The 24,215-nt window shown below is 36.4% G+C and overlaps 1 protein-coding gene across 4 annotated transcripts in view; it reads right to left on the bottom strand.

Annotated features, from left to right (window-relative positions):
- The window catches only part of LOC132132257 (ankyrin-1-like), a 128,880-nt gene extending 107,074 nt beyond the window's left edge, over window positions 1-21,806 (bottom strand). For all 4 annotated transcript variants that reach the window (XM_059544623.1, XM_059544632.1, XM_059544679.1 and 1 more), the window contains exon 1: window positions 21,546-21,806. In XM_059544623.1, the coding sequence (XP_059400606.1) occupies window positions 21,546-21,671 (126 nt within the window). In that variant the 5' untranslated portion in view covers window positions 21,672-21,806. The remainder of the gene's footprint in view (window positions 1-21,545) is intronic.
- Between the last annotated feature and the right edge of the window lie 2,409 nt (window positions 21,807-24,215).

The following is a 24,215-nucleotide window of genomic DNA, read 5'->3' as shown; positions in this document are numbered from 1 at the left end:
ACACACACACACACATGCACTCGCTCTTTCTTTTATAGTCACACATTGTACACACACACACATTAAAAAATACTCATAAAACGCCATAATATATATATATTTCAAATACATTGACATGCCTTGCATTTTAACAGGTCTTACTCTTTTTAAAAAGAAGTATTTTTGTATTGAAGTGTGTGTGAATTGAATGTGCACTTGTTGTTTACTTCAAATCATACAAATGTATTACAAAAAACCTTGTGCACTTTGTGCACCTTATTGTGAAGTGCAGTGCACAATAATGTCAAATCAAAAGTTTTACCTTAATCTACATTTTAAATGACAATATTTTAATAAGTAAAAAAGTGCAGTAATTTTGATGCATGCTTAATGTAAAACACTGGATTATAATTCTAATTGTAGTGTGTTATTCAATATTATATTTATGTTTAACAGTTATATATCTTTTAAATGTATTAAATTGCAGGTGTAATTACAAATATCAGATATTACATTAAAAACTAAAAATGTTAGTTTATTATAAATGCTTGTCTGTTCAATCAGCAGTACACTTTAATCATATTTCAAAGACAAACAGAATTATTTATGAAATTATGACATATAGTCCTACATAAATGAGTCAAAAAAGGGCCTATTATGTTCAACTAATTGTTTTTAATTAAAATGTAATCAATAATAAATTTGCAAGTAATTGTAAATAAAATGCAATTAGAGGTCTAAAAAAATATTTACTTGAAAAAAGACTTATACAGACAAAATATAATTTCTAAGTATGTTTCAGTGTACTTCTTTCTCACAAGGGAGACATGCAGTAGTTAAAATTTTATTAAAATGTCTTAAAATGTCACAATACACTGACATTTTGTGAAGATTTTGTGCAGTGATAAAAACAAATTATTTTGAAGTTACTTGATCTAACATTTAATCATGTTTTATAATTGCACATTAAATTTCTATAGCTACATGTCTGGGTGTCTGAACTTCAATACATCACAAGGAAAGCAAATGAAGCACACAGTAGACCCACACAGACTGCCTCCATCACAATGGAGATCCATTTACCAAATACACTTCAACTGCTCTAACTGTGCACCATTCATTTACTGAAAGCAGATTCATGCAAAAATTTCATATGAAATACATAGTTCTGAAATATTACATGTGGTCTGCTGTTGAATGGATCAAGACAAAAATGCCCATCCAGAATATATGATATTCTGATATGTAGGGCTTGAGTCCCTCCTTTATTGCACATTTATGAGATTTCCTCAGCCACTGTGTCACACACCAAGCGTAAAGTCTGATCACTTAATATCACAATAGCACAAGCATATGACATATATGTAATATATGAGTTACACCACAGTATACATTTTGTATTCAAGATAAACAGCAACATAGGCAATAATGCATGTATATTAATTATAATAATGCATATATATATATATATATATATATGGCTTCCTCTAGCGGCCGCATCACTCTCGTTGGCCGCGGCGCTGGCAGGGGATGGACGGCCCTGCATCATGGCCCGACGGCCGTGTAAACGGGTGCAGTTCTCATCCGGATCGCGGGTCTGGCAGCTCACGTCTCTAGTGGCGCGGGAGTCCCTCAACGCACCCTTCCTGGACCCACGAGGACACCAGTGTGCATGCACGGGGAAGAGACCGGTCTCCCGAGGAGAGGCGTGTTGGGCTTTTAAACAGCGGCGGTGATGAGGCTCCATTTCCTTCAGGTGTGCCCCATCACACACTGCCAGCCCTGACTCGCCCAGCGCCCCTCCTCTCACACACCCACTCCAGTCGGGAGCCTGGTGAAGGGCGGCGATTTAGGACGGGGTGCCGGTGACAATCAGGGAGGAGGCAGCTGACTCGTCACAATATATATACATATGAACGACACCTGTTCGACCCACCGGTCTCGAGTCCCATGGAGGAGATGGAGGGATATAAAACTGGAGCGACGACAGTGAAGGACGAGAGAGAGGACCAGGCCTGGGTTTTAGTTTGTGTTTTGATTTTTATTTGTGCGCATCAGTCGTCCGTGAGGGGCTGATGCGCTATTTTGTCTTTATTTCGATTATTAAAGTTTCAGTTGATTGCCGGTTCCCGCCTCCTTCTTGGCGATTACTATAAAGGTTTTATCATTACATACTGTATATATAAACATATAGACACACACAGAAAACATACACACATACAGAAAAGGGGGTAACATATTATTTCACAAAACTCACAAATATGTGTCATTGTTTACACTCATGTTGTGAATGTTTTCACTGAGTGCTCTTCAAGTACCAATGTTAGTTTCTAATTTCTTTTTATTTACGCCCGTGTGTGATGATAAATATGCGTGTCGCGCTTTCATGACACATGAAAAAATTGTACATGATTCATTCCTTAACTAAACACTCTGTCCCTGTCTATTAACAGAATTATATGGAATGTTTTCACTGTTGTACAGTGGATTGGCATTATTGCACAACTTATGAAAGAGTACTGAACGCCTGAATCAAAACACAGTGAAGAAGAAGCAGAAACACGTAATTGCGTATGTTAGCAGATGCACATGTAAAATAATCTACACCCTCTATGTTTTGATCATTGCACTGAATCTGTTCCGGATGGAGTCTTTGACAAAAATGCAATTTTCTCAGTTTTTGTTCAAAATTATGTTGTTGTTTTTTTCATTAAACTTAACCACATTCAAGTGTTGATAAAAAAAGATTGCTTATATATATATATATATATATATATATATATATATATATATATATATATATATATACTGTATTCTCAGATATTCTGGGGAAATGAAATTTTTTGTTGAAAATGATAAAAAAAAAAAAAAAAAAAAAAAAAAAAGCTGGTAGGAAAAGAGTTAAAGGTTTATAAGTCATCATTAAAAATCTTTTCCTTATGGAGAAAATGAATGTCATTTTTACTCTTGGAACCCTACTTACAGCACAATAGAGAAATAAAGATCTGTCACTACTACTTCCGTAACATAACAATTTTAATTTTCATCATACATTCTATAGAGTCCCTTTTTAAATCCTCATCATGACAAATATGCAACTCGGGAATAGTTTCTTGTCACAAAATTGTATTTGTTTCTACAAAAAGAAAAGGAAAACCTGACTCTAGTGTTCATTTCTGATGCAAACTCCAGTGAATTTCATGCATCTGTTTCTGGAGTTTATGTCGCATGAATGTCTGAATGAAATATATCGACTCATTCAATTAATGCTCTTTTTAATGCATTTATAATGTTTAAATGCATTCAGCATCCTGTGACTGGTAGATAAGTAGAAGATGAAAATAATCTGGATTTAGAAGCTGTTCTGAAGCAGATACAGCAGGCATGGAGTCACATACATTCTCTCTCTTGTTACATACTGATGCATATTAATGTCCTGTGCGCTGCAGCTATTTTAGACCACTGCAGTGAACACAAACTACATACATGCTTATCAGCATTTTCCTGGTCACCACTGAGACCATTCTCACACAGACACTCATGCACATGTGTGTGAAACCCTGCACACACCTGAACATGATACAATACCAATAAATATTTACTTCCTGACATATCGAGCATTTCATGACACTGTCCAGTCAGAGGCACGGATCTGATTACCATGCTAAAAAACACAATCAGCAACTTTTAGTGAGCAACCTCCCCCACCACACACACACACACACACATGCACGCACACACACACACGCACATACACACACTGCAGATAAAATTCTGTCCAAGTTACCAATGTGACTTCAGATCCATAGATCCACTGTAGTAACCAAGCTTGTTTTTCTAGTAGGCAATTCTGATGATAGTTAATATACAGTACAGTCATCATATGTTAATATGTAAATGATTTGGTTCAGTAATGCGATTCATTTGTATATGGATGAAACTTTAAAAAATGTCTGTATTACTTGTGACAATTAAGGATCCTTAAATTCATCCTGAAGATCTCATTACTGTCATATAATGAATTCACTAAGGATGATGATTACAAAAAAATGTAATATCCTAAAATAAACATACAGTAATACAAGGTTTTTCAAATTACAGTAATGCGGCTTTTTGCATTATGACAATGTGAACTTTGTAAACTGTAAATATAAATAAATAATAATAATAATAAAAAAGAATAATAGTGAATAGCATAGAGTAGCACATATTTGATTCAGATTAATTCGACACAACTCTTGTGAAAAATAAGGGATAGCATTTTTTTTTAATTTTTTTTTTTTATGGAAATTAAAGATGCTCTGAGAAAATCTTCATGACAGGGTAGTGTTCAGATGACCAGCGCTGCCTGCTTTAAAGCAAGAACTGCTGACAGTGTTGAAGTCCAGGTGAAGTGAGTGAGGAAGTACACCGTGAGTGAGTGAGTTTAGCCGTGAATTAATAATAAATCAGCACTATCGCTCGCCCTTTCTTCCCTCTCAAAATGGCATCTGAAAAATTAATGTGCCAGTCAGATCCGCTTATGTGAGACACAGCAGATTTACACTGAAGACTGTAAAACCTAGTTATTTCTCCAATCAAAACTATATTAATTTTAATTTAAGACTCAAAGAAGTGTCTGGTTGTATATTTTAGAACTGTTGAAGTCTCTAGTATCTTTAGCAGTAATCCTTCGTTACTATCCCTTATCTGTTTTATTTAGTTATCAGCTAACTATTTTAAAAAGTAATTCAAAGACCTGATGAAACAGCCTAATTAAAAACACGGCTTCAAGACCACATTTAATTAAACCATCAAAGTTCTAAACATTATTCTTGATGAGTTCTGTTGATACAATGTTAACAAAAAAAAGGATTTTTTTTCTCTTTCTCTTTTTAGAGATTATTACATAAAAGATTAGCAACAACACACACACACACACACACACACATATATATATATATATATATATATATTAAAGTGCATGGCAAAGGAGTCCAAGAAGTCCAAGAAGCAGTGTTTTGATATATATTTATATATATATAACTTAATTGATATAATTTGCTCTTTGCTTTGTTGTTTTGATGCTAAAATCTAAAGCTATTTTTGCTGAGTAACATTATGTCCTAAAAGTGGAATAAAGAAATAACCATGATAATAAAGACCACTTTATATGGTACTTTTAAAAACAAAAATTGCTTTATGTCTAAAAATGGCTTTACTCGTGTCATTAACTCGCGAATATTAATTTTACAAATGTTCTTTGTGTAATTACATTATACATTAATTTCAAATTACTGAATTGACATCCACTTCAAACTCTTCAATGAGAAGTTAAAGCTGTAATAGGCACGAGTTACTAAGAGAAGAGGGCAGGAAAAGAGTGAAGAGGACAGAGACAAGGTTTTTCACATTTCAGCAACTCAGCAGAAAATGGAATCACATAGAGGCAGCAAAATGAAGATGTGGGGAGAGTAAAACAGCCAAATATAGACAATGCATGTGTTCAGTTTATAGTTAGAATCAAATGTAGCTTATAGTGAGAAGAGAAAAATCTAAATCTAGCAAAAGAAAAAATATAAAGTGAACAAAGAGGCAAAAATAGCAGCTACACTGTAAAAAGCAGAAATCTGAAAGTGGCTGGTTGCTAGGCCTATAAAGGTGTGTATATAGGTTTATATATATATATATATATATATATATATATATATATGTGTGTGTGTGTGTTGTACTGTTGTTCTCCACTGCTTTTATAAAAAAAAAAAATGAACAAGAAAAAAAAAAGATTACTCAAGTTGTGATTTTACGTTTAAAAATAGCAGCATTTTTAAATAATGGCTCTAGAAAAAAAATCATTTGGACAGAATAATTCAGTGCACACGTAATTTAACACACTTAGGCCCGGTTTCACAGACAGGGCTTAGACTAAGCCAGGATTAGACCATAGATCAATTAGGACATTTAAGTAATTTTTATAAACATGCTTAGAAAAAAAACATTACCGATGTGCATCTTAAAACTAAAAAGGCACTGATATATTTTTAAGATCAGTCAGTGCAAGTTTATTTCAGTGGAAACAGCTCAGACTTACATTTTAGTCTAGGACTAGTCTTAAGCCCTGTCTGTGAAACCAGGGGTTAATTACCAATATCTCATATTAAAGGTGACTAATTATTGGAAGGCCGGGCTCAGAGAACAACTTAATTGTGGCAACAGAAAAGCATAGTTTATATTCTGCAAAGCAGTATCAGAAACACACACACAAAATAAAATAAAAGAAAGTTTTTCCCGCCTATTTATCTCTCACTTTGTAAAAAATAATGAATATGAAATGCACCAACACTCATAAAAAAATTACTCTAACCTTGATGCAGGTTACTGTTCATGCTGAGCCAGATGCTCAGTCTGAGGGGGTGAATGACTCCGGCATGCCAAATTGTCATGGTACAAGGGCACAGGAGGACTTTTACAGATCCTAATGCATAAACATATTAGATTTAAGAGACATGTTGTGCAGTAGGCTGAGCACACATCAAGCATGTCTAATATATACTCACATACACGCACAAGCATGCAACAAGAAACAGATCCATCAAGTTGCATCGTCTCTCTCCAGTTCCTGCATGAATCCACCTGTGAGGCAGCAGCACGCCTGACGCAAGCAAGCGTCCAGCACCGATCAAAAGCAGTGTGAGGCACAGAGATATCACCAGGACCATCTGGAGACAGACCTACTACTCCTATAAATGGACACAGAAGATCTGTAGAGCTGGAGCTGGTTCATTTACTGAGGCCGGCAGGAAATGAAGGAATGTGTCTGGGGCTCAAGTCATACGAAAGAGACACTGGACTTACGTCAGTAAAAATAAAAACGTCAGTTTTAATTGTTAGTATAAATGTTTATCTTCTCCCTGTACCAAAAAATGTAATCATTAAAACTACTGTACGTTGAGAACTTGGAGGCATTTTTGGATTATTCCTGCACCTAATGCTGCAAATCTTGCTTCCCCACGATCACTGGTGGATATAGGACTGGGCATTATAACATATAAGGATATACGTCTTTGCAATTTTCCAACAACAATAAAAAAATTTATTTACATTTTTTTTTGCATTGACACCATTTTTTCAGGTATTTGCAGGTCTGTAATTTTGTTGACGACATTCCTACCCTCCCTAGTATTACTTCTGTTGACTCCTTCCTCACATCTATCCATATTATATAGGGTATGATTCCACATTTTTTCGTAGTATTACGTTTTGCACCTTGTAATTTAACTGCAGTTCGTTCTGTTATTATTTGATTTTCCTCTTCCTTTAATTACACGTAGAATGCTGTTCATTCATAATTTGCATAATATGATGGATCCTTTATTGCATATTTCTCATTTATTTTCCTTTTAGAGTTAAACATGTTCTGTTTGCTGCATGGACCTTTTTATTAAAAAGAGAGACGGAATTCATGAACATGACATCAATCAATGGCATTTGTAGCTGTATGAAGTATTCTGTTTATGTGGAGAAAATATTTGTACTGCTTATTCTTATAGTTGGCGATTTCTATTTCAAATAAATGCTGTTCTTCTGAACGTTCCAAGGAATACAGGAAAAAAATAACAGTTTCCCAAAAATATGAAGCAACGCAACTGTTTCCAACATTAATAATAATCAGAAATGCTTTCTGAGTAGAAAAAGTTTTTTTTTTCTCTTACTGATCATTAACATAAACATCTTTATTCAAATTAACCATGGTTTTACTATAGTAAAGTGACACTGAAGACTAGAATAATTATGCTGAAAATTCAGCAGTAAATTACATTTTAACATACATTCACATAGAAAACAGCTATTTTAAATTATACTAATATTACTGTTTATATTGTGTATGGTCACACGTTATTTTAAGGACACTATTAACAAACCATTGACTATGACTTTTGCCTCAATAAACTCCTAATTTGCTGCTTATCAAGAGTTAGTAGTAAAGGTACTGAGATTTTGTAGGTGGCCAATAAGCCCAACCTAGCAACAATTCAGTACAGCTTAGCAACTGCATGTTAACGTCCTGGCAACCACCCAGAAAACCCTGGCATTGTGCACAGACAAGCACATGAACATTTAGTTAATGTGTATTTTCTTTTATTTTCAACCACCTAATGCATTTTTGGTGCATATTGCTGTTCAGCGTATTTTGAATTTAATTAAAAGAGCATTTTGCATTAAATACATCTTAAGCTATTTCATGTCGAAATCATTTTGAGGCTATTTCTGTGCATTTCTGGGGAAGATACATTGCCAGTTCAACTCATATTTTAACACACAGCAGGAGGCAGACTTGTTAAGTGTCAACCTCGTGTACAAGCAGCAGATCAATTTCACTGCAGACACAGCAGCTGGAGAGGAAAGCACTGCGTTTACCTCGAGGGAATCCATTATCTGCATCATATGTTAGGATAAGGCAGGGTGGAGAAATCTGAGAGAATTCAGTGAAGCCCTAGCATGAATCAAGCCTTTCTGTAATAATGTTTTCTGTAGATACTGCCTTCATAAAGACAACGAGAGCATCGCGGGACATTCCTTATTTTGTCTACAACCAAAATAAAAATCTCATGCTGCTGGCATCACAGTATGTTAAGAGGCATAACATTTGCATCACATGCTTGAGGCATTCGGCCAATCGCAACGTATTGGATAGCTGGCCAATCAGAGCACACCTCGTTTTTTTCAGAATGATGAGCTTTGTAAAAATCAACGCGTTTCAGAAAGGCAGGGCATAGAGGAGAAACAATAATGTACATTATATGGAAAATGTATTTATTTTTCACCTTAAACCACATAAACACATTGCATTACACCAAATGCACAAAATAATGTTCTTTTTAGCAACATCATATGACCCCATTAATAGTCTTTACGTATAGAAATCTGACATGTGTTTTTTTTTTTTTTAATGGGCCTCCTATAGATTGTGAGAGACATTAGGATTGGTCAATATGACCAACATAGTACATCATGATATGAATCACAAAAAAACTACTACTAGCCTAACTAATTTTTTTTCTTTTCTTACTAAATACAAGTAAACATTCAGTAATTAAATCAGAACATAGAAACTATTTACAAGCATTAGGACAAAAAATGCAAAAGAAGAAAGAAATTAATGAAATAGACCTAAAAACTTAAGAAATACTACTTTAATTGTATGTTATGTAAAAAAGTGTGTAAATATAGATTTATTCCTATTAAAGTTACAAAAGTGATTCAGTCGAGAGCAGCAAGACTTTTTCTCTTTTTTGGTTTACGTTGATTAACATTAATGACAGACATCAGCAAGTTTATTAGGCTGCGATCACTAAACTTAAGACTGAGCGCAGTGATCTAATACACTGATACACATACGTAAAGCAAAGATACAAAGCTATACAAACATAAGTGTGTATATTTGACCGTTCAAGCCAAAAAAGAGCTTGGTTCAGTACACACATACTGTGTTTCATGTGTTTCAGGTGCATGTGCTTAAACAGTCTCTGTGCAGACATATAGTAAAACTTTCGCTGTATATTGCATTTGAATGATTTAAAATCACTAGTTCTTAAAGCACTTCACAGGTTTTAAAAACGCATTCAAATGACAAGCTCTCCTGGTGGTGCAGCAAGGAAAAATCACAAAAACATTAAGGAAAGCCTCAACCACTTGTCAAATTTCTAACAGTATTTTCCTCACCCCCTAACATACATTACTGGTGGTTTCAGTAAGTCCTTGTCATTTTTTCCCCTCTATGCTTCAGACAGTAACTACACTGTGGGGACCATTTGAAGGGCAACCAAAAGTCACTTTCACTGAGAGTTGGCAATTTTAGACGACATGAGCAGCACAGGCCACTGGTGATGTGACAAAGTTAAGTAGAGGTTAACTATATGCACTGTGCCACAGAATTGCTGTTTTCTTCGAAGAAAGACAAATTACTTGACAGTGTAAACTTGTTGCATTGTGTCTATTTAAAATAAAAAGTTTCAGTCCCATTTTATTTTTTAATCAGAAAATGCTTAGCACTTACTGCAATATAAAGGGGAATATACAAAAAAAAGTAAAAAGTAAAAAAAAAAAAGGTCAGACCTAAAATTTTAGGTAACACTTTAGTTTAGAGAGCAATTCTCAATATTAACTAGTTGTTTATTAGCATGCATATTACTAACATTTTGGGTGTTTATTAGTACTTACTGTATAAAGCACATACGACCCTGTTTTAGATCCCTTAATTCATTCATTCTCATGAATAAATTTAACGTCTGCTGTTTGCATACGTGGATACCAATGTCCCATTGCATCACATACGAAAATATAGTCACATTAAGGTCGGACAAACACTGTGTGTTGATATAGTAAAATTTTACGTTTAAAGACTTTTGGCCCCATCCACTTTCCATAGCAGTCTTAAGTGAAGTGACATTCAGCCAAGTATGGTGACCCATACTCAGAATTCATGCTCTGCATTTAACCCATCCAAAGTGCACACACACAGAGCAGTGAACACACACACACACACACACACACTGTGAACACACACCCGGAGCAGTGGGCAGCCATTTATGCTGAGAGTCTTATGTTGAGGGTTAAGAGTCAAACTCTCTAAACACTAGGCCACGACTTCCCCAATTTGAGCCTAGCTTGTACACTCAGCTTGCACATGCCCCTTTTGCACTCATCAGTTCATCCACAAGGCAACACCGACCCAAACTGTGAACGAAAACGATTAAAAGTGTTTGCTGTTTTACTGCCTCTTTGCCTTCATGTTGGAAACTGCAGAGATATACACTCACTGGCCACTTTATTAGGTACACCTGTTCAATTGCTTGGTAACACAAATTGCTAATTAGCCAATCACATGGCAGCAACTCAATGCATTTAGGCATCTAGACGACTTGCTGAAGCTCAAACCGAGCATCAGAATGAGGAAGAAAGGGGATTTAAGTGACTTTGAACGTGGAGTGGTTGTTGGTGCCAGACGGGCTGGTCTGAGTATTTAAAAAAACTGCAGATCTACCGGGATTTTCACTCACAACCATTTCTAGGGTTTACAGAGAATGGTCCAAAAAATAGAAAATATCTAGTGAGCAGCAGATGTGTGGCGAAAATGCCTTGTTGATGTCAGAGGTGAGAGGAGAACGGGCAGACTGGTTAGAGATGACAGAAAGACAACAGTAACTCAAACAACCACTCGTTACAGACAAGGTATGCAGAATACCGTCTCTGAACACACAACACACCGAACCCTGAAACAGATGAGCTACAGCAGCAGAAGACCACACCGAGTGATGCTCCTGTCTGCTAATAACCGGAAACAGAGGCTACAATTCACACAAGCTCACCAAAACTGGACAATAGAAGATTGTCTGATGAGTCTTGATTTCTACATACAGATGGTAGGGTCAGAATTTGGCATAAAGAAGATGAAAGCATGGATCCATCCTGCTTTGTCTCAATGGTTCAGGCTGCTGGTGGTGTAATGGTGTGGGGGATATTCTCTTGGCACACTTTGGGCCCCTTAGTACCAATTGAGCATGGTTTAAACGCCACGGCCTAACTGAGCATTGTTTCTGACCATGTCCATCCCTTTATGACTACAGTGTACCATCTTCTGATATCTACTTCCGGCAGCATAATGCACCATGCCACAAAGCTCAGATCATCTCAGACTGGTTTCTTGAACATGACAGTGAGTTCACTTTACTCAAACGCCCTCCACAGTCACCAGATCTCAATCCAGTAGAGCATCTTTGGGATGTGGAGGAACGGGAGATTCACATCATGGATGTGCACACGACAAATCTGCAGCAACTGTGTGATGCTATCATGTCAGTTTCCAACACCTTGGTGAATCTATGCCACGAAGAATTAAAGCAGTTCTGGAGGCAAAAGGGGGTCCAACCCGGTACTAGCAAGCTGTACCTAATAAAGTAGCCAGTAAGTGTACTTATTGGTACGTGTTTCACGTCTTGCAAGACAGTTCCCTCAGGTTTTTGTCATGAGATCAGGTTGCCATTTTCACTTCAAATAATTTTTTTAAATCAATTTAGGCAATGATAGGCAGTGAGCTTAGTTGTATGCAAAAGCTAACCTTTTGCATCAAAACTGAAGTATACGTTGGGCTTTACAGTAAAGCAACTTAAGCCAGCAGTTCCAAAGTGTCATTACATTAACAAAAACATTATATTAACAAAAGAAATACAGCTTTGTGGTCAGAATAAAGCAGATGTTGGAAGTAAAAAAAACACTGAAGACGAATTCTTCACACTGGTCGTAGCATTATTCTCTGCTCCCCTCCCCCACCATGCCTTCTCCCGTTAGCGTCAGATCCACGACAGTCTGTTTTGGCCAGTCTAATCTCTGTGTTCTTAATGCAGAGCTTTATGAAAGGACAGGCATATCAGAATACAATTTCTAAAGAGGGATTATCACTCCCTGGCAGATGGAGTCAGAGAGGGTTAAGAGGGAGACGGATACAAGACGACATGGGTGAAATTTTCATGATGTACCATATAAAAGTGGATCCAGAAAATGTTAACGAAGCTACTTTATAAAGAGGCCTTGCATAGTTACAAGCTACTCATAATATCAAGAAGCTGTTTTCTAAAAATGCAGCTTTTATACTACAAGCTAAAAGTAGCTCAATGCACAAAAACTTTCATGCTTCAAATAGTCAAACATTAATGGTTAAACAATAAAAAACATTAGTCATCTATATAAATTAGGCAGTTTAAAGTCTTGAGATGCTCAAATGCACTGAAGAACTACTGAGGTATGTTCTCGTGCATCAAAAAAAAAGTATGTTATTATGTTATGGCTTTAAAAACAGCACGAGAGTCCGTAATTATTGCCAGAATTTTCATTTTTGGTTGAATCATCAATTTAATGGTGAGATATTTTCACCACTGTTGCCACAAAATAAAATAATGATGCAAAAGTAATGACTGTTGCAAACTGATTTTACAGAGCACTCCCCCATCTGATCAGCCATATATATAATATAAACTCAATATATTAGATTTAGTTATTTATGTGAAGACTGGGCTGAAACAAACATCCGGGATGTACCGCAGTAATTTTATCAATAAAAAGTGAATTACAATAAAAAATAATCATATATTCTCAGATCAATTCTGAAGTGCATTAAGGCCTTCCAGAGGAAAGTATGACATCAGAAAACTAATAATCCTACCTGACGCTAAGATCAGATCCAAGCAATCAGAGAAACCATTTCCCCCTGACAGCTGCCATACTGAGCTTTGATTACATTTCTCTGATATTTAATCGACCCAGTATGACGGTGTGTGTTTTGAACAAGGGAACTGCTTTTCTTAAAGGTAGAGTTCACCTTAATATGAAAACCAACTACTTTCAAAACATAGCTTAGCAAGAGGAATATACCAAAGCAGTTTTTTATTGATTAGACGGCCTTGCCTAGAATTCTCGATACACATCTTTTAAATATTCAGATTTGGTATATTCATGAAACACCACAAGAATCAATTTAATTTGTGTGCAGTGTCTCTCTTCCCCCTTTTTCTTTATATATCCCGGCCTCCATATGCAAAAGCCTCCCTGGTCTCAAGGCATAAATGTACCTGGGTGCACTTTTTAGCGAGACGCAAAATACGTAACAATAAGTACAGTATATTACTGCAGTTTCCAAAATAAATCAACACTAGAGGCAGTACAACTCTGGCACCTTTTATTCCTTTTCACACACCTTTACAGAGTTTGGATTAATAAAACGTAATTTTCACAAAATTACTTGAAGAAAATCATGTTATGACTTCAAAACAATATTAATATGCTGGGAGATTTGAAAACTGATGCTCTTGAACGTTTTTTTTAACGATTTATGGTTCTATACTTTAATTTTAGTGAATGCATTTATTAATAGGACCTCATGTAAAGGTTTTTTTTGGTAACACCTTACAATAAGTTCTTATTTTTTAACATTAGTTAATGCATTGACTAACAATGACTAATATATTTTTTACTGAATTTATCCACCTTTGTTAATGTTAATTATTAAAAAAGTTCATGTTCAGGATAATTCATTGTGTATTAACTAGTTTTAAAAGATACAACTTTTGATTTGAAAAATGCATTAGTATCTGTTAAGGTTAATTAAGATTAATAAACGCTGTAGAAGTATTGTTTATTGTTAGTTCGTGTTAACTAATGCAGTTAACTAATGTTAAAAAATCAAACCTGGTAACACTTTGGTTTAAGGACCAGTTCTCACTATTAACTAGTTGCTTATTAGCATGAATATTACTAGCATATTGTCTGTTTACTAGTACTAATAAAGCACATATTAAGAGTATTTTATATCACTTAATCTCTACCCAATACCGAAACTTAACAACTACCTTAATTATTAATAAGCAGCAAATTAGGATCTTATTGAGGAAAAACGCTTCGTTAATAGTGAGAATTGAACCCTAAACTATATAGTGTGACCTAAAATCTTATTGTAAAGTGTTACCTTTTTTATCTGAGTGAATAAACGCAATCTCTTCCATTTCGGTTCTGATATAATAATTGATAGTCAACATACACAGAGGCACAAACCCCACTAACACACACCCTTCACTCATTTAAAATGTGAAAGGTGGATTTTGAAAGAGGCCTGCACTCAGCTATAAATATGAGTGAGTGATTCTCACAATGTGCTGCTGAGTCATGTGTCTGCAGGCCGAGCAGGACTCCCACTGGACCACTAACAGAGTGACAGAAACCGGCAATCAACACTGATATATAGAAGCTGTGCACCACTAATCAATCAATCAGTCTGTCTATCTATGCATGCATGGAAATCCTAAATGATTTTCAGGCAGCCCTATTAGAAAAGACTCAAAAATCTGGGGTGCATTTCCTGATAACGTAGTCTGTTAGTGCATTACAAAGACTCTAAATGTTTACCTTAACTGAAGGTATACCTTTTCTAGGTGTTTTCCTCGAACCATATCTTAGTAGGTTGGTTAAGGTATACCTTCTCATGTGCAACGTTACCAGGCGCTGTCTATGGCACTGGTGCTGAATTGGTTGATATCGATGGCTCAAGAATTGATTATTCACTTTATGCAGGGGTTGCTTCACTGCATCATCTGAGAAAGTGGTGTTCTTTATAAAAGAAGCACTTGAGAGATAGTTGCAATTGCTTCAATCAGGACTCACGGGATATTATAAAAAATAATCAAAATTGCACATTAAATCCCGCAACCTAATGCCCAAATGAATCATGACTCAACCTGCTACACTCAGGGCCTGATCTATTCTAGTGCATATGGCTTGCACATTCCGGGGGGTCCCAATTACAATAAGAAGAAATAAGTATGTATTCTACAGGCTACCTACAACAGCAAAATAAACCAAGCAAATAAATATAATTATCGATTGTCATCGAACTTCTGGAACAAAAACAGATAGGGAAACAGATCTTCTGGGAGAATGTGCTCTGGACAGATGATTTAAAAGTGGAGCTGCTTGGCCCTGCTTTCAAAAGGCATGTTTGACAAAAAGATCCTCACACTAACTGTAGTGGGACCAAGTTGTGATTTGGGAATACTTCGCTGCTTTAGGGCCAGAAGAACTTTCCACCGTAGTGTCAACTATGGATTTTACGTTGTACCAAAGAGTGCTGGTTGTGAAACTTTGTACCAAAGTTGTGGAGCAGACAATGCACGTTAGATAAAGTTATTATCTGTAAAAAAAAAAAAATCACAAAGTAACAAATTTGCATAATGTCTGCCCACGTTTTAGGTCGCCAACTTGCCTGCCCACAAACACAGTAAAATGTCTCTGTGGTTAATATAATTTCGAGAAGACACTGTATCCTACGCTGTGAGAGTAAATTTGATTGATCACATCTCATAATTACCACAAACTTGTCAACACTTGCCACTGAGAAACGGCCTGCTCCAGTCGTGCTAGTGAATCAGTCTCAAGTCAATCAACCACTTCCACCGTTTCATCATCAGACTCCGGCTCAAACTGGATAGCTACAATCCATAAAATCTTTTCTATGTATAGACAAGTCTACAAGGCTGTAATTCAGTCATGGCAAATGTGCTGTAGACCAGTCCAGAGCTGTAGAGAGATCGCTCTATGGCTCTGGACCAGTCACAGCAGTGAGGACTCACGAAAAGGAGGGGTTCAGAGAGACTGATTCGAGAACTGCTTCGCACGAGCCGTTTATGAACCATTTAAAGATGAGGTAAAATACAATGTATTTTCTGAGAAAACTGACATGTTTCTTGACCTTGCATGCATGTAAACCTGTTTAAGGAGACTCATAAAACAATATTAGCAACCTTAAAAATAGCATAATAGGGGCACTTTAAAGGTGAGGTATGTAATATTCACATATGCACAGTACTGTGGTTAAAATGGGTACTGCAGTCCAAATTCAAAATATTGGAGAAAATAGTTTTTCCTCACATAATGATTATGTGCTTTATTTAATGTTGAAAATGTCTACATTTATTTACACAGTTCAATACCAGCTTCTAAATGTAGTTTATTTCATTTTCTTTTGTCAAAGTCCTTGTTATTTGTTAAATCATATCAACTTCACCTATCAATACTGTCCAAATAAAGTGTTTTTACAGCACTGCATGCAGTAGTGATCTGGTCCAATTGAGGGGGAAGCTGGGTGAATGAATTAATTTATTGTTCTGTCTATCCATCCATCCATCTGTCCAGATATAGTAATCAGCACATGATGTAGTATTCAAAGGTGGGCTATTTATTTTTTCAAAAATGTTTTAGAAAACTGAGTCAGGCCTAATATCAAAACAAACTTGTGGCCAATCAGCAGTAAGGGGTGTGTCTACTCATGTGGAGGAGAGAGCGCTCAGTGCACAGGACAGACATTAGCCGAGCCGAGAAACGACAAAAGACAGAGTTGCCGGATAAAATCAAAAGAGGAAAACATTGGACAACATAAATATTGGATCAGTTTTACAGCACTGGAGAGAACTCAAGGAGCGGGTAGGCCTGCGATCTGATGCCGAGGTTTTGTTTCTTCTCAACAGGTGAAAACACCAAATCCAAAACATTGGTTTTGCTTTGTTTCACAGAACTTATATATGCTAGCTTTTGCTTCAAAATGCTTGTGTGTCATGTTTGCTTCTTTTTTCATCTTCAATCGTATTATCGTTCCCTTCAGCTATGATAAAGACACATTTATTTTCACACCCGATAAGCCTGGAGCATCTAAACCTCCTCCACTGTCTGTTTCAAGCGTCAGCTCCCAAAGTGGGTCCTAAAAGTAAGATAATGTTAGCATATTAGAGCAGATAATAATACAGCACTTTCCACCATAATCGTTGTCTGGGTTGTGTACAAATGTGTGGGGTGGAGCTATCAAAATAGGGGCGAGAACCTTTTGGGGTCGGCGCATGTTTGTTTAGGCAATTTGAAATATCAATATTGACTACCATAAATGACCCCACCTTTAAGCTGCATATTATTGACAAGTCCATCGGCTGCAGTAAGCATTATCTGCTTCAGAATTGATGATTGGGATGCTTAGCTCAGCACTGAGGTCTCCTGGACTGCTCAACTACTTCAGTGGCATGAAGAGAACGACTAAGAAGTGGTAAATGTCAAGTTTCATTCGTTTAAATGAGCTGAATCATCATTCCTGCGAAAGATCTAAACAATTTCATTATGAGCTTAGATAATTTAGTCTTGATAAAATGCAAACCAAATCTATACATCTATAAACGCTGAGAACAAGGAGATGAGGCTGATTGCAAGGAAAGTAATCTGTTAAAAATTCAAAAGGTTAAAAATCTCTTACGGTGTAAAACGTGACTTGCCTGGCAAATATAAGAACACCAGGGACTCGACTTTGACCTAAGTTGCAATTTTTAATGTGCAGAGACAACTGTAAGTATGCCTCCAGAAAAAAAAGGTACAAAAGCTGTCTCTGGGGCAGTATCCTTGCAAAAGGTACTAATATGTACACTTTAGGCACAAAAATTACCCTTTAGGAGTAAATAAGGTACAAAGGTGTGGCTTTTGAAAAGATACAGGCAGAGGGACAACCTTTTATATCTCTTTTTCTGTAGGCTGTCTTGTTGAACATTCAAAGCATTGCTCTATTTAATCAAGCTGTCTGATTTTATACACTTTTGTTCAACCAATGGTGTGAGTTTGAGATTGTTTAGAAGAATAAAAGAATAAACACAGAATAGCTAAATCTAAATCTGGAGGATAATTTATTTCATTGTCATCACCATACTGTATCGCCCAGCCCTTAAATCTGCTCTAAGTTAAAGCATTAAGCAATTATAGACATAACAGTACGACTTTCTGTAAAGTTGCTTTGAAATTATGCGCACTGTGAAAAGCGCTAAAATAAATTTGACTCTGATTTTGAGAAACCTCTTGAAAGTCATTATTTTTGGTGCCAATTGTAGCAGTTACACATTTTTATGTGTCAGTAAGCATCAACTACTCTATACAAGAATGTGCCCAGATATTAATGAAAACAACAGTTTACTTAACAGCTTTTTCAAGCTGGATCTGTTCCAGAAACAACTGCCTTCAAAGAGCTGCCCTTGCAAAAATGTCATTTAAGGCAACATACGCTTCATTTCTGGCAAATCTGCTGCAAACCGTTTACCATCATATTGGAAAAAAGTGTATGTTTGTAACATTGAAAACAGCAGCCTGCAAAGACCTGAGCAACATGCACTGCGTATACAGCAATGCGTTTCAATGCGCAGTCAGTCGCAACATCCGGCTTCATACATCATTTACAATCCTGAAGTTCCATACAGTTAATTGGTAGCTGGCAACTGTCAAAACCGAAATGTGATTTACAGTACTGTGAGAAGCCAGCTGGCTAACTGGACTCAACCACACTGGTTCATAAAAGAAGTTGCATCAACAAATGCAATCCAAAAAATTTGCATTGTATTTGAATGCTTGCAATTGTCATCCTAAACCAAAAATAAAAAATATAAATAAAACACATATAAATAATAATAATAAAAATAAAACATGCATGTTTGCATTAGAAAATGTCACCATGATATTGTATTACATTAAATTTTGTATGTGCACTATATGCACTGAAGATTGAAGAGGAACAGTCTACACAGTGATAGACGAGACAAATAGATGTGGAAAATGTCTTGCCCAAGGGAAGCACAAAGCAATAAAACTCCATCACGTAGCATATAAATCATGTTTAAATAGCATGGAAAGAAGAATCGCATAAGTGCTGGCTCAACAAAAAAAATTAATAAACAATTAAACAAATTAAAATAAAACAAAGATCAGGAACAAGACCAATTTTGAATGTTACTAAATATATTTTATATATATATATGTGAGAGAATGAGTGTATTTCTAGGATTTCAAAGCACAATATTATTGCAAACTGCACAGAACCACAAAGAACAATGCTGTATATTATGATTGAATTTTGCTTTAAACACTATGATCTCACCTGTATCCAAGGGGTTTGTCTCAGCTGTACTCAGATTCAGAGAAAACTGTGAACATTTACATTTTAAAACCCCTTTGAAGCCATTTCTCTCAGTTACAATATCCTTGTAGACATTGGATTGCAGTGTAAAAGATTCTTGAATCAATCACAACAAGTGTGTGAGTATGAGTATGAGAGAGGATAGTGCACAGGATTTCAGTAGCCTTGTTTAAGAAGAATTTGCTGGGAACTTATGTACAGTAAGTAACAAAAGATATCCTCAAAACTGAGCGATCCTTGATGAGACTTCATTTTGAAGGAGAGAACCCACTAACACCTTTTGGAAGAGATAGCATTTGATTGCTGCAATTCAAAATGACTCTCAAGGCATCTGCATGGCTCAGAGCTGGGATGAGATACGCCTAACCATGCATATTAAAATGATGCAAGGAAAAGAAATGTGCGTGGCAGAAACGGAAACCATTCACTGGAGGTATTACTCTAGACACTTTACATTCTGTCCCATGAAGTACAGAATGGCTATATGTATGTGGTTATATTATGTTAGCATGTTAACTACATGTTATTAAGAGAATATGTATTAAAAGCAAGTTTTTCATCAGGAACAAATCTGTTGGCCTATAGATATTTTCCTTGAAATTCTTCTGCACATTTTTAATTTTAACAGCTCATGATGAAAGCTGACAGCCTGAAATAAGCGATTTCTACAGTGAACACATGGAGAAATCAAGGGAGAAAGAGGGGTTAGTGATGTCCCGCCACAGATCTGGGCACACAAGCACCTCCTCAGCAAGGTGCTGTAATATGAAACTGCAGTGAAAATGGTTTAAGTGTTAGAGCTAAACATCTCCATGTAGATGAGCAAAGTGTAAGTGCAACAAACTCTATTGACGTAAAAGTCTGTCGCTGTGCCTCACAAGTCTAAAATGCTTCTCAGTTAAGCACTGTTTGATTTTAAAAGAGAAAACATTTAATCCTTAGTTTCTATACATGTGATTGTTACAATAGACTGGTTTCTTGCTATTCTTTGAGTAAACAAGACTATCAATAGTGTATGTGTACTCAATGTACTAAAGATCCAAACTCATAAACATCTTGTTTTGAGCTATAATAGTCGATATGCATTACTTTTGAGATAGACTGCATTTTATTTCACATCTATTTAATTTCGCATTTCATTTAATAATTCATATGCTTTTTTTTAAATAAATATAAGCTATAAAAACATTTGCATATTTTTATGCAAAAACATTTTCTATGCATATGAGATCTTTCCAGGAGACTCTTGTTTTGAGTGAAACAAACTACTTCTGGGCATATATCTTAAAATCGATACATTATTGCACAAGTCCCCGCTGACATATTAGATAATATAAATTACATTTCATCTGAATAAACAAAATATTGAATCTGATTTTAATTCAATTGAGCATTGATTGTGCATTCTATTATGCACCAAATTCTGTCATAATTTACTCACCTTCAAGTTGTTCCAAACCTGTATGAATTTCTTTCTTCTGTTAAACACAAAAGAAGATATTTTGAAGAATGTGTGCAACCAAACAGTCAATGATTCTACAGGATGAAAAATATAAAGTAGAAGTCAATGGAGACCAGTAACTGTTTAGTTAATCAAATGTAAGAAATTCATACATGTTTAGAACGAATTGAGGATGAGCAGCCTAAATGATGACAGAATTAAAATTTTTGGATGAACTATCCCATTAACCCAGCGGTGAGGTCGCCTTCTTTGAATTGTAATAGAGGTACATTACACATCTGCACCTTCTCACTTTTCATGCCCATCACAGTACGCAGAAAATAAATGCAGTTTAAATTCTTTAATAAATTCCTGAAATCTTTTTATATGAAAATATGCAACATATAGAAGCCATTGTTTTGTGTACAGCTCTGATGATTCTGCCAGACTCTGGTGTTGGGCTGTTTTGTGCAGCGGACCCTCGGGAGGGGAAGCTCCTCACCTGTCCATGCACGTGTAAACAGCAGTGGACGCCTGGATGTCCTGCTGCTATCCAGCATTAATACCTCCCCTCCCTTCATCCGCTCTCAACTTATCTCTCTTCCCTACCTTGCGCTTTTTATCCCGCGAGCGGCTCCTTTTCTTCGCCTTCTCCTCCTCTTTCTCCTTCCGCTCCTGTTCGGCGAGCGCCTCTAAATCCTTATTCTTGCGCAAATGTTTGGCGGCTTGTGCCATAGTGCCGTGACCAGCCGGGCTGAGATGGCTCTTTAGCTCCTGTGATGGATGCTGGTGGTGTGGCTATTATCTCAATTCCTCTCATGCAGTCCTGCAGCACTGGAGTGAGCGTGTGCGCCTCGTCTCTCTCTCTCCTCCGCTGCAGCACTAGTTAGCAAGGCAGACAGACCTGAGAAGGCTTCACTGAGAGGAATACTGCTGCAGTATTGCGCACCTCTCTCTCTTTCTCTCTCTCTCTCTCTCTCTCTCTCTCTCACACACACACACAAACACACACGCTAATATTCTCTCGTGTCTATTTTACGTCAATCTCTCACTCTCACACCACTCCTCTTGTGGAATTCAATGCATGCACTTTTTCCCTCTTACATGCACCTCCTTGTGTTATATCCTCTCTGGCGTCCCATCATCTGCAGCAATTAACAAACAAATGGAACGACAAATGCTGAAGCTTACTGGTGGGCTGCTTCCATTTTTGGGACATTCATAAATCAATTCTGACAGTAGCAAACCCTTATGGCTTTACCAGCAACACAGGGCACCTATAGAACAGCTTGTTATTCACTCTAGTGGGTTTGGGATGGACTTTTACAAATTAACTGAATACATCATTTAATCTAACTTAAATGAATAATTTATTCCATACACATACACTCTTAATAATAAAGTTTAAGAGGGGTTTCATAGTGATGAAGAACCCTTTCTGGTTCCACAAAGAACCTTTTAGTGAACAGTTCCAGAAATGAAATTTTTTCATCATGTGAACAATTTTAAGAACCTTTTTCCCTCCTTAATTTGCAATTTGTAAATAAGAGATTTTTTGTGCAGCTAAAATAAATGGAAGCGAATTACACCAGAATCCAGTTCTTACATTAAAAATACTTGGATAAAGAATCTCTTGTAAGATGAATAGGTATAATGGATGTTAAAGGTTCTTTGTGGAACCAGATAAAGAACTAATGTTTTGTTTTTTGAATAACAAAACTGATTTGACATGCTTAAAACTGTTGACATCGAAGCCGCCTTATTCTCTGCACACCACAGTCTCTCAAAACAGAGGAGAAAAAGCATGTTTAAAACACACTCATCAAAGAACGCTCCCTCATTTCTGCCCCCTCCCTTTATCCAATAATGCAGCGAGAAGAAACCATGTGGAGTCTTGTGTGGACATGGATACAGGATTTGTGTATGTGTGTGCAGATAAGGACATTTGTGTCAAAATCATGTTAAAGATCCCAGTACTAAGAGCTGTAAGCCAGTGGAAAGGTTTCCTTTGTGATAGTCATGCGGGGAGGGGAGGGATCTTCTTTTGTTTTTCGATTAAAAACAGCATCTGCAGTGTGTATCCTGGAAAGCCTGCACCTGTTCATTCCCTACTCTCTCTCTCTCTCCCATAAAAATAGCTCTACATCTCTCTCCGATCTTACTGCAATCCTGCTGATGCAAGCAAAAAGAGACTTTACTGACTCACACTCCGTTCCAAATGTTCAAAGCTCTTAAATAGCCTCTACGTAAAGGAATGTAAGCAAAAACCACAAATGTGATAATGGTTCTATGTAGTACCAGAAACCCAAGAGCAGAACCCTTTTTGGTGCTAAATAGAACCTTTTTTATAGGGTTCCATAAAGAAGCATGCTTTGAAAGTGCTGCATAGGTCCTTAATCGTGTTATAATAAAAAAAGATAATTAATTTGCATGCTGCTTAAAATGAGGCAAATACAGCCATCTGTCAAGACAGATTTTAAAGGCGTGAAAACACATTAGTGTAAGACACATTGTTTGTATTTTGCTATAAAACTCACAGAATTTGAAAGTTGAGACTGTTTTATAATAAACACAAAACTGTTTGCTATTATTGGGTGGCTGGCACAGCACTGTGCATTCAAAAACGTGATATATTATTTCCATAGTATATGACACATATGGTTTGATTTCTGATAATAATGCCACATATATTCAAATCAGTTGCCATACCACCAGAATTTCTCCACAGTGCTCCCAATCTGGGCCATTTGGAAAATATTATAACTTAACCATTTAACTATTACCCTTAAAAGGATTTAAAAGGGTCATATTGTTCGATTTTAAATGTTTCATTTCTCTTTGGAAAGTGTTATAAGCTCTTGGTGCATAATGAAGCTCTGTAAAGGTGCAAAAACTAAAGTCTCAAATCCATTTTAGATATTCTTTATAAAATTTGAATCAACCACGCCCTCCTAAAATGGCCCATTCCAATGTCTACATCACAATGTGGGATGATTTGCATAACGCCACCCAAATGTTCACACAAAGAAAGAAGGTGTAACATTTATTCTCTCTTTTGCCGCCTCTGCCATATCGTGGAGTCGCTGTGTGTTTCCTTGTGGAAGCGAAACTACTTCGTTTGTACTTCCAGAAGAGGGACTAAAAATCAGTGGTGAAGTTGTATTTCAACACTGTTACAGAACAATACAACCCAAATATTCAGATGTGTGCAGCACATTTTACGGAGGACGAGGACTGTTTCCTGGGGGAAAGACTTCAATGTTGGTGTCTGTTTTTATA

The sequence above is a fragment of the Carassius carassius genome, chromosome 4, assembly GCF_963082965.1.
Source record: "Carassius carassius chromosome 4, fCarCar2.1, whole genome shotgun sequence".
Classification (NCBI taxonomy): domain Eukaryota; kingdom Metazoa; phylum Chordata; class Actinopteri; order Cypriniformes; family Cyprinidae; genus Carassius; species Carassius carassius.
The sequence above is the reverse complement of the archived record's forward strand: the minus strand, read 5'-3'. Positions and strand labels throughout refer to the sequence as shown.